Below are 12275 nucleotides of genomic sequence, written 5' to 3' on the forward strand. Positions count from 1 at the left end.
GATTTTGGACAAGTCATTGACTTCTCTGTTTCTTTAGATGTGATAGGGGAGGTTGATGAGTAGCAAAATCTACCTTACAGTGTCACTTTGGGGATTAAGTAGGATAATGGATTTGAAACCCTGTCAGTTGGGAATTATTGACAGAAATTCAGCTGAAATAAACTGACTTACTCCTTTTGGGAATCCCAATGTGTGAAAAGACCCCATTGGGAATTATTGACAGAAATTCAGCTGATATAAACTGACTCCTTTTGGGAATCCCAATGTGTGAAAAGACCCCTCGACACCTAAGAAGCAAGAGTGCCTGAAATACATATGTTTGGTGAGTGAATGAACAAAGGACGATGACAGAACTTACTGAAGATCCAGACATGTCCTTAACTTCTAACTTTATCCAGGAAAATATACATCAAAATAAGTAGCTAATCTCAGTATTCTTTACTGGACCATAATAATTAGCTAATCTCAGTATTCTTTACTGTAACCATAATTGGTTAATTTTGACACATGAAAAATCTTACTTTCTCCTTTTATCTCAATTTGTAAGCATGTGTGTCACTAATGGGCCTCATAGACTTGATTCAAAATTTGAACTAGAAATAGAATAGAAACATGAGGTATAACAAAAAGGAAGTATATTTGGGGGGATGGAGAGTGATTTGCTTCAAGACCAGAAGACAGTGAGAAGTAGAGAAAGGGTCCAAACCCAATATAAAATATCCAGTTTTATAAGAAGTTCATGGTCTTTGGAGTCAGACCCAGCTTAAATACCTTGCTCTATCACATACTAGCTATGTGACTTTGGCCAAGTCAATCTCTTTAAAGCTCAATTATCTTACCCCGTATAATGGGAAAATTATCCCTCTCATAGACTTGTTATGAGATTTACACAAGATATCATTTAGCACCCAATAAACTCTTACTAATATTCATTTTCTGAGCATATAACACATTTAATGATGGATGGGGTAACTATCAGTGTTTGTGGAGACTTGTGCTATCCCAGCAGAGTCAGTGCTGCTAACCTGAGTTATTTTCGCTCCTCCCTTCTTTCAGAGGCCCTGCCCCTTCTGGAAAACCTAACCATTTCCGACATTAATCCCTACGGGTTCACAGTTTCCTGGATGGCATCGGAGAATGCCTTTGACAGCTTTCTAGTAACGGTGGTGGATTCAGGGAAGCTGCTGGACCCCCAAGAATTCACACTTTCAGGAACCCAGAGGAAGCTGGAGCTTAGAGGCCTCATAACTGGCATTGGCTATGAGGTCATGGTCTCTGGCTTCACCCAAGGGCACCAAACCAAGCCCTTGAGGGCTGAGATTGTTACAGGTATTTTGATTCCAGTGAGCCATTTTCTTCCCTTCCTGGTTTCCCACCGTGTAATCCATCTACCAGATCACCATGGCATTAACATCCTTGTCCATGTTCTCTCCTTAATTCATAGATGTGGCCTGCTCTTTTATGTTTTCCCCCACCCCACATTCTTCCTTGTCTTATGTCTCTAATGAGCACTCCCCTTCTCCCATTCTGGAAATGAGAAGGTCGAAATGTTCCCACTTGGTGTTCCAAATCCTTTGGATCATGTCTTCTCTGTAGCTCTTGTGTGATTACTCCACGTCGTCTTCCCCTGCATTCATCCTGGCTGGTCCCCAGCTCCATTTCAGCCTTCTCAAAGGAAATATACCAATGAGTATATTTCAAAAACTTAGTTCCAATATTTGCCATCTCAAAGTTTCAACTGTGATCTTGACAAACTTACCAGGTGGGTTTGTCATTGGATAACCAATTGTGAATTTATTATTTTGGTAACCAGTAATATCATAGATATTCTTCAACACAGACTAAATCCATAATTTCCTCAAGACTATTAATTCCTAGAGGAATAGAGCATTAACAATGTTAACATTCAAAAATCTGTGTTTCCCAAAGTCTTTCTAGAGATTAGTAGTTCCATAGACTATTCAAAGGTCCTACATGGTGAAGAAGTTCCATGTTCAAATAAGTTTTGGAAACACTGACTTAACCATAGTTTAACAGAATCCTTGACCACAAGGCTTTATAGAACATCATGATGTGCATGTGTCTCTCCAAGAGGGAATTACCCAAACAATATTTCCCAAATTTATTTGACAATGGATACCTTTTAAGGAAGAGGATCAAACGAGGGTAGTTTGCTGTGAGTACACTTTGGGAAACTCAGCTGTAAATTTATCTTGACATTGAGTTTTGTCTAGTTCAGGCAATCCAAAATAACACCTTGAGTCTAAAGTATGTAGCACAAGAGGTTCCAAGCCTCAGTTCTACCATCTTAACACTTATCTAATGGTTCAATAAAAGCAAGAAATCAAGAGTAGCATCCTTCTTTAGTAAAACAGCTCCAATAAAAAAGCAAAAGACCATAACATGTATGTCATTTTAAAAGCCATTTTGCTCATGATCAAGGAAAATATAATCAGTGGTATCATCATGGGCAGCTCTACAGATCGTTAATGGTGGTTTATTTGTCTTTTCAAAAAGAAAAGAAAAAGATCTTACAGAGGATGGGCACTCAGCCATTGGAAGACAGCAAATGTAAATAAGTTAATGGCTTTGAACTTGTTTAAAAATGCGGAGGTGGGGCATGCTGAGTCCAGATGTAGATTTATAGAATTGCTTTTAGACAAAACTCACATATGCAAGCATCCACTTGGTTTGTATTAAATGTGTCAACTCCATCTTTCCCTTCTCCTATGCCTGCTAGATTCGTTCATGTTGAATAATTTTATTTTCGATATCTCAGGACACTTCTATCTCTAAGAGCCGGGCATCACTGCATATTGATACCCCCATGGAGAGAAGATTGCACAGGCTGATAAATGATGTTTTCTTTACTCCTTCCATCATTTTCTCCCCTTCTAGAAGCTGAGCCAGAAGTTGACAACCTTCTGGTTTCAGATGCCACCCCAGACGGTTTCCGTCTGTCCTGGACAGCTGATGAAGGGGTCTTCGACAGTTTTGTCCTCAAAATCCGAGATACCAAAAAGCAGTCTGAGCCACTGGAAATAACCCTACTTGCCCCTGAACGCACCAGGGACATAACAGGTCTCAAAGAGGCCACTGAATACGAAATTGAACTCTATGGAATAAGCAGTGGAAGGCGATCCCAGCCAGTCAGTGCTATAGCAACAACAGGTACTGTACATAAACAGGAGGAAACAGAGAAAAGTCATATGTGGGGTTCTTCTCACAGAGCTGGGAAATTACAGGAACTTTAGATGGCAGACAGGTTCACATTCAGATCCTGGCTCTTCTGGTTGTCGACTGGGTGACCATGGACAGTTTGGCTAAGTCTTGATGCAAAAAGAGTCTTTATGCCATTTACTTAATAGCTTTGTGAGGATTAAGTGAGATAATTCATAGAAAGCCCGTAACAGAAGGACTGGCGCATAGCAAGGGCTCAGTAAATGAGATATATTTATAGATTCGTTGTTATTAATACATTATCATTATTATAATTATCACATTTTTTCCATTCCAGAGACTCTTCTTTCTACCTATTATCTTATCATTTTTTATCCAGAGATATGCTTCCTTGTTCTTTGATCAAATGTTCAAACTACACTATACAGGGATAATGAAGAAGGAGTACCTCTCTATCTAGAAAAATTAATGTTTATAAAATGTATAAATAATCAGTAGCATGATCAGGAAGGAAAAAAGAGGAAGCTGGCAAGGTTAAGGGCTGCTCTTCATGAAACTCGCTAATTTTATTTGCTACTTGTAGCAACTCTAAAAGGCACTAGAGAGGTGAATGAAAACTTTTTCATATGAGTTGTTTCAAGGAGAATAAAGAAAAATAGTAATAACATGAACTTTATAATAATAATATAAGACTAACATGACCCTTTAGGAGGAAAAGGAAAGACCTATAACAGCTGAGGTGAATTTCTTCACAAAACTGAGGGAGGTGGAGAAAGCCTTAGTTAGAGATGACTGCTTCAAAGAGGAACCAGAGGGAAAAAAAAAAAAAACGGAATCACGGGGAGAGGTAAAAGGGCCCTGAGAAATGATGGAGCCCCGCGTCTTCTGTTTGCATGTGAAGAATCTGAGGCCCAGAAGGTAAAGGGATCTGCCTAAGGTCACACAGCCACATTTGGAGTGGAACACAAATGCCAGCTTATTTTAATACTATTCAGTGTAAGCGGGCTGGATGACAGACAACCGACAAATATACACACTTGCCTCTCTGACAGGCGCAGAGCATAACACTAGCCGAAACCTTCTCTTTGTCCGTGGATGAGTATTTTATGTCAAGTTTCAGAACCTGGTGAGCTCCAAGAAGCCACTATAGAAATCATAATCTGTATTTGTAGACGTAGAGGAAATGCGGAGATGCAGGCAGCATTTCAGTCAGAGGAAAAGCCCTGTTTCTGATTAACATGGGCACTCTATCCCCGGAACGCGGATCTTGGTTTCTCCCCACCCTGTGGCTGCCCATAAAACAACTTCGGATCAGAGGCAGAGCCTGATTTGACCTTGGTTTATAAACACTGTTTTTTTAAAGTTTACTTCTGATCACTGATTTTGTTTCATTGGTCTTATTTTCTAGAGGCCCTGCAGTTCTAAAGCCAAAGGGAGAATGAATAATCATGATTTTTTTTTTTTTAAGAACAAAAGAAAAAGAGAAAGCAGCCCCTCCTTTTCTGGAAAGCCCTTTCTTTGATTTCTTTCTCTGGGGTCTTGTATTTCACAGCCAAAGAACAGAGTGTGTGTGTGTGTGAGTGTGTGTGTGTGTGTGTGTGTGTGTGTGTGTGTGTGTGTGCGCGCACGGGCCTGCTCCAGTACTTTGAGAGGACAGGAGAGGTGACTCTTGAGCCAAGCAGATGTCTAATTTCTACCTTCACCTCATCAACTTTAAAAAGTCTCCTTATTGTTTTTTCATCCCTCCTCCTGTGTTTTCTCCCTCGCACCATCGTAAACTTTCTCTGTGATGTTCTGCTCCTCTTTTTTCCTTATAAAAGCTGCTGGAGGTTGTCATCCTCACTACCCAAGCACAAGCTGCCAGCCCTGAGTGCCCCAGGCAGAGGGTGGTTAGAGGTGGTGTTGCCTAGTGGTGAAGCCTGCTGCAGCCTCTAGGTGATTCCTCGGAGTCTAATCCTGGCCCTACTTCTTAAGAGCTATGTGACCTTGGGCAAATCTCCTTTCCACTCTGAAACTCAGTCCTCTCACCTGGCAGATAGAATTTACCTCAAAGATCAACCATGAGATTTATTTAAGATCATGAATGCAGAGTATTTAGCAGATTTCCCTTGCTCACCATAACAAAATTAGCTATTAATGAATTATGACTTATAATATGTAACATAATATAATGTGATCTAATATAAATTTTATTTTTAATTAGCCACTTGGTTCAAAATTCAAAAGTTAAAGAAGGATATAGAGTGAAGTCTATTCTATGCCCCTTCCACCCAGTTGCTCTATCTAGAGGCAACCAATATTACCACTTTCTTCTGTATCATTCCAGAAATACTCTATACAAATAGACAAAATTAGACATAAATCCACAGTCCCTTTTTTTTAATTCTTTTTTTGGCACAGTGGTTAACATACTCATTCTTTCACACGTTGTTGCTGTGTGTGTGTTTCTTGCTTATTAATAGATCTCAGAGGTAATCACATATCTTATTTATTTAACCATTCCCCTACTGGTGGACACTTAGGTTATGACTTTTTTGATCTTTCTGCCTATCATTCCCTGCATTCACAATGACTCCTCTTCCCCTCTGTAGTTTAACTCACTTCTTCACAATAGTCTTGTGCCCTAACCCTCCCTTGGGAGGCCCAGAGTTGCCAGGAGTTTCTTTTGCTTCTGGGGAGTTAAATGCCAACATGCCTCTGTGCACCATCTGGAGGGTCTCTGGAATAGACAGAAAATAGTTCAAAATCCAGCAACAGAGTAAAGTGACTTTGTCATTCTCTTTTGGAGTTTGCTTAACCTGTCCTCATTGCCACTCCCAGACATACACCGCCTGTACTCACTTCTACTCCCCAAGGCCAATGAGGGTATCTCCCACTCTGCCCACCTTTCTCATCCAGGCAGACTCTCAACTCCTCTGCTCGGTTCCAGGTCAGATGCACTTAAAACCGCGCACCACCACACTGCAATAACATTGTGTCTGGGGCCTGTGTCTATGGGTCGACAGAGACCCTTGCTTGGCAATCCTCCCTTCTATATGAAGCAGACTCTTCATGCAGAAGGAGGCATGCTAAAATAACAAATAGTCTTCCACACCTAGGTAGATCTGTTGTCCAAAAATATCTCACACACACTGACCCTGGAATTCCACCACCACTGTGCTATATTTTCAGGTTAAACGTGGCTATCTTCCTGCTGCCACTCTAATCAAGCACATGACAGATGAGGCTACTGATTCAGATGGTTTCTAAGACAGAGCAGATAATATTGCCATTTTGCAGATGAGAAGACTGGGATCTAGAGAGAGAATCTGTGGCCACAAGATACACCTTCTAAAATATGCCAGGACCTGCACCAATGAGGTTTGCAGTTAGAGCGGACCAAGCTAGCAGCATGGAGAGCCTCAGTGCCTGAGTTTACACACCTCCCTGGGGTTTTTCCTCTGCTGGCCTCATATAGATCTTTCCTAGAGGCTACTTCAAAATCTAAGGTGGCCCATGGCAGAAAGAGTCACATGGGAAAGAAAATAAGAGAGGGTGATCATGTTTACTGAATTCTTACTGCATGCCAGAGTCTGTGCTAGGAGCTTTATATGCATTATCTAATCCTCAAAACATTCTTGAAGGTAGGCACCATTTTACCACTGGAGAGATGGAGCAACTGACCCTCATAGAAGTGAAGGGACCTGTCCCAGGTTGCCCAGCATCTCTACGGCATTTGGACAGTCAGGATCTTGCAGGCTCCAGAGCCCTCGTGGTTTCAAAAGTTTTCCCAGAAAAGGGTAAAATCCCAGGCAGCCACGGAGTCTAGGGGTGGCTACCAGGTTGCAGGAAAAAGCTGTAGGAGGAGAAGAAAAGATAGAAATGGAAAGGGAAAAAAAAAAATCCTCCCAAGAGTGGTCTGTGAGTTTCAGCACTTAATGATCAACGTGGGTTGGAGAGGGGAAAAGATGAAGCGAGCTCCCTGGAGACCTGAAAATTGTTTCCTGCGTTCTCTGGTTAAGCATGGTCAGCTAAGGAGGGCAGAAAGCTAAGCCAAAAAACATACAGAGTAAAGCCAGAGGACACTGGGTTTGGGGAAGAGATATTTATGTAGCAGAAACTAGCCCCAGGCATGGCTTTCCCCACAGGTAGACCCAATGTCCATCGGGTTGTTTGCTTTGGTGACGGGCCTAAGGTTGCTCCCTGGCTCCGGACATCCATCCAGTTCCAGGAATGGGTTTGCCGAGATCAGTTTCCATGTGAACATTATTTCCAGGATCGTGGGGTTGTGCTCTGTTCTACTGCCCAGTCCTGGGACCCAGAAAGGTCACACTACAAGAATGTTCTTTGGAGAACTGAGCCTCCATTTACTCCTCTGTAAAATGGCTAACCGTTACTTTCTTCTCAGAGTTTTCTAAATGAGGGTTAATCTTTATAAATTCAAAGAACTGTACAATTGTCAAGTCTTGATATCTTTTAATAAAAGGAACTATAAAGCGAAGATTTGAGGGAAAAAGTGCTAAAAGTCCAAAATTAAAGGAGGGTGCATTCCAAGCTGAGAAGCCACTCACCCACGCTAAGTCAGATGCCAGCTGCTGTGCTAGCATTCTCCTTGAATGAAACCAAATGGCAGCCCTGCAGCCCTGAGCCCTGTACCTGAATGAAAGAATGGTCGTTTCTAGCAAGTCACAACTTGACCACAGATCACCACATTCTTCATCTTCAAGGCCTGGCCCAGACACAAACTAGGGGCTAAGTATTCCTGGATAAGGAATCCAAGAAGAATCTTTGACGAGCAAGATAGTTAACTATTTCTGGTTTTCTCTCGTGTTTTTTTCCTTGATAGCCATGGGCTCCCCGAAGGAAATTATTTTCTCAGACATCACTGAAAACTCAGCCACTGTCAGCTGGATGGCCCCCACTGTCCAGGTGGAAAGCTTCCGGATTACCTATGTGCCCATCGCAGGAGGTAGGGGGCTTGGAGGGAGGCGGGGGAGGAGGAGTCTGGAGGGTTTGGATGGACTAGTGAAGACAACCCGATAATTCTCATCCTGCCAAATGTCATGGCCATCCTTAATTTGAGACCATCTGGATAAACCTCATTTATAAAATGCTATGATATTTTTGGAAGAAACTACCTCATGAGGATCATTTTAAGAAGACCCTTTCTAGCCCCGAAATTCTAAACGTCTATGAGAAATAAATTCCCAGTATTGTTTTTACACAATGACAGAAGACACTAAATACATTGGCCTTGTTTCTTTTGGCACACTCATCTGAAAAGCTGGTTTTGACCTGGATAAATGTAAGGTTATGGCCTTGGATCCCAAAATCTGTCTGTCTCACTAAGGGATGGAAGCTGTGACTGAATAGAATCTGGGGTTCTAGTTTAGAGCACATGGGCTGTATTAGAGACCACGGAGGAATCACAATCTAATCTGTCTAAAAACATTCGTGCAGGCAGCGAGCTCTCTGCAAAGTGGAAGTCGGTACAAGAGAGAATGGTTAATAACCTCTTCAGAGTAATGCTATAGCATCTCTATGGGGAGTTTGACCAGCTGATGTGCAAACTCCTCACCAGCCCTGAAATTCTAAGAAATACAAATTTTGGACTTTCTAATAAATATAAGTACAAAGTTTTTTTACTATTACCATCTTCTTTTCTTAAAGAGAAGCATCTCTGCTAGTAATGGAATCTATATATTCCTAAGCTAAGACAATGTGTTAACTATAACAAATATACATTATATGGTAGGCTTCCCATATTCCTTGTGAGAAACGTAAATAAAATTTGCACAACATGCTAGCTCTCTACTGAATGGAAATTTGACATTTTTAGCACATCGTGACTTCATGTTTTTTTCCTCTCCTGGCTTGATTTTTGGCATCTGCCCGGATGGAAAAAAAAATCATACGAAAAGTAAGACCTATTATCTTATGCCAGAGGGTAGGAGCAAATGAGAAAAAGTCAAGAAAAATAGTCAAAGGTGCTGTGACATTTCCAAATCGGATAACCCATTCCTGGGGTAAGAGTGAGTATGTTTCAGTGACATTCGCCATTCCCAATGTTACTTTTGCTGTATTCTAGGTACACCCTCAGTGGTCACCGTGGATGGAACCAAGACTCAAACCAAGCTGATGACACTCTTACCCGGAGCCGAGTACCTTGTCAGCATCATCGCCATGAAGGGCTTCGAGGAGAGTGAACCCGTCTCAGGAACGTTCACCACAGGTGTCGTGCTCACCTTCAACTATTTATATTGTTCATGACTCAGCAGCTGGAAAAATATTTCTATTTAGGAAATCGTAGTGGGAGGTGCACTGGATTTGGAGCATCAGAGGCCTCATTTCTGGCCTGTTCTCAGTCTCTCATGGGCTCAGGAACATTGACTTCATCCTTAACCTCTCTTGGCCTCCATGTTCTGGGGTCATGTGGAAGAAAGAGCGCAGGTTTGAGAGTCACAACGACCTGGGTCGAAATCTCAAGCCTACCAGTTTTAGGTACATGAGTGGTTAGTTCATCTCTCTAGGGTCTAGTTTCCTTCTCCGTGAAATGGGTACAATTCTGCTTCCTTTGCTGTAGGATCACATGAAACCCTATATGTAAAGCATCTGTAAAAGGTGAATGACTGACTATACAGGTTACCTCACCTCCTCCCCTTCTCCACCTGGTGCCAGGAGCATCACGAGTGTCTTTTCAATCGAGTGTTTCACACAGACACGTAATGGTGACAGCTACAAAGTAACTACTCTCAACTGAGCAGCTACTGTATGTCAGGCACTGTTATTAAACCCTTTATATTCAAACCATTAAAATGGCTGTTATCCCATTTTACAGAAGAAATAACTGAGACCTAGGAAAATTAAGCATCTTGGCCAAGGTCCCATAACTAATAAATGCTGGAAGCAAATCTGAACTGAGGTCAGTCTCACTCCAGACTCTGTTCTTCTAAAATAAAGGGTTATTTTCCTATTATAACCTGATTTGGACAGCACACTGTAAGGAGGAAGAAATAATGAATTGCATTGAAGGAGGATGAAGTGGAAAATTTCTCTTCAGGCAGCCATGTCGCTAAACAATTTATCCTTTGATATATGAGCAATTATCCAGCCTAATCTATTCAAGGATCCAAAGAATGGGCCTCATAGGAAATTTTAAAAATATCCTAATGGTTCAAAAGAGTTGATAATATGTAATTAAAAGGCCCCATCTGAACCCAGAGTCTTGTCCGCCCTGCCACACAGGCTTCTATTTCCCCCTTAGAAATCTTTCATTCATGGATTCTCCACAGCAACAGATGGCAAAGGCAGGGTGGGCTTCCTCCCAAGGCCACATTGTTCTCATCAGTTAAAGGAGAGTCTGTACAGGCCTGACGAAGCAGGGATGAACTCAGAGCGGATGATGTGGACTCCCAAAATTGCTCTGCCACCTCCTGACTGTTAGGCCCGTCATTTCATCTCTTGGGGCTCAAGCACCTCATCTATGAAACGAGCTGATGACAGCTGCCCTTCACCCTCCCAGGGCTGTCATCCCGGAAGAGCTGAGTAGTAAATGCGGACACAAGAGGAAAATAGCTATATTTAGGTTGTTTTTTTAAGAAAAGATTATTGGATAATAACAGTGGTCAGTTAAGTGGGCCAGGACTCTGTGAATACCCATCCTTTCTTTAATAGTCACATTAATAACAACTGCAATTATTGAGCACTGTCCCCGGCACATTTGACACACACTGTCTAGTTCATCCTTACAGCAGCCACCCTTTCACAGCTGAAGAAAGTGAGGTTTGGAAAAGAGAAATGACACAGGGCACACCAACCCTAGACAGAGAAGCCAAGGTAAAACCTGGACCACTGGCCTCTGGAGCCTGGGTCCGTGTTGTCCAGAAGCCACCTAAGCAGAGCTCTCACTCGAAGCTCAGGAAAGTCTTGGGCAGCGTCCGCTCTGTCCTTTCCTCTATTTTTTTAACAGTTCATAGTGATATGAACTATGATGGAATCCTTGTCATGTGTTCAGCCCTTTCCATTTTATACATCACCTTTCTACCTATAATATCATGTGAAAATCAAAATAACACTAAGAATAAAGTTGGAAGGAATTATTGTGCCCATTTTACAAATGGAGAAATAGAAACCCAAGGTAACCCAGCTGACAAGGAAAGGAGTCATGACTCAAACCCAGATCATCCTGGCTCCAAGGTCAGGACTCTAAACCTTCCTTCAGTTGACATTGTATCCCAGACCAGGAATCCAGAAGCAGTGTAGACAGCCGAGCAGCTGTGGCCCAATGTCCTACCCCATGACTGCCTATCTCTCCAACACATTACCTTTCTTTGCAGCTCTGGACAGCCCGTCTGGCCTGGTGACAGCCAACATCACTGACTCAGAAGCCTTGGCCATATGGCAGCCAGCCATCGCCCCCGTGGACAGTTATGTCATCTCCTACACAGGGAAAAGAGGTAAGGTCACGTGCCAGACCCTCCCCACTCTGAGGAATGTCTGTCCTGCCGTAAGCTCTCCTTGCTCTCCCTTCTCCATGTCACATGGTACAGGATGACAGAAATGCATGGGTCGGCTGGAAAGATTAGCAGTATTCTTATGGCTCTTGATTGCCACTTTAGAACAACCCATGGGCTGGGGCTGGGGCTGGGGCTGGGTGGGTGGGTGTAGAGGGGCCTGATCAAGGGGTTGCAAGAAGGCCCTGTCCATATTTCTCTGCTGTTGTCAAGTGAAAGAGAATCAACATTGTGGTTATGTCAAGGGAGTCCAGTCAGCCATTAAAAAAAAAAAAATGAAGGGAACGTCCCCAGCCCCTTTCTCCTCTCCTGCTAGCCTCTCCTCCCATCAGCATGAGCCGCCCTATCTCAGAAGCAGCTCTCACCTCTTACAAAGAAAAAGTCCAGAACCGAGAATCTTAAACAGGCTATATCCGGTGGCTCTGGGGAGCCTGGGCTTCTCAGAGGTCACAGAGGAAGCCAGTTGTAGCAAATTTGACTGAGAAATCAGAAATGATTAATCCTTGTCTTTGCAACCATCTTCTCTAATTTACTCATTTGGCAGATTCAACATTTGTTTGGGGCACCAGCAAACCCCAGCCACCAGAATGTCAACATTAAATA

At 42.6% G+C, this 12275-nt stretch overlaps 1 protein-coding gene across 9 annotated transcripts in view; it reads left to right on the forward strand.

Annotated features, from left to right (window-relative positions):
* The window catches only part of TNC (tenascin C), an 85657-nt gene that overhangs the window by 59651 nt on the left and 13731 nt on the right, over positions 1–12275 (forward strand). For 7 of the 9 annotated variants that reach the window (XM_025050440.1, XM_006917096.3, XM_015593345.2 and 4 more), the window contains 5 exons: positions 1057–1329; positions 2899–3171; positions 8006–8128; positions 9248–9391; positions 11496–11615. In XM_025050440.1, coding sequence (XP_024906208.1) covers positions 1057–1329; positions 2899–3171; positions 8006–8128; positions 9248–9391; positions 11496–11615 — 933 coding nt within the window. The remainder of the gene's footprint in view (positions 1–1056; positions 1330–2898; positions 3172–8005; positions 8129–9247; positions 9392–11495; positions 11616–12275) is intronic. The other 2 variants (XM_006917095.3, XM_015593349.2) reach the window with 1 other exon arrangement.

Source organism: Pteropus alecto, unplaced genomic scaffold (assembly GCF_000325575.1).
Source record: "Pteropus alecto unplaced genomic scaffold, ASM32557v1 scaffold226, whole genome shotgun sequence".
Classification (NCBI taxonomy): domain Eukaryota; kingdom Metazoa; phylum Chordata; class Mammalia; order Chiroptera; family Pteropodidae; genus Pteropus; species Pteropus alecto.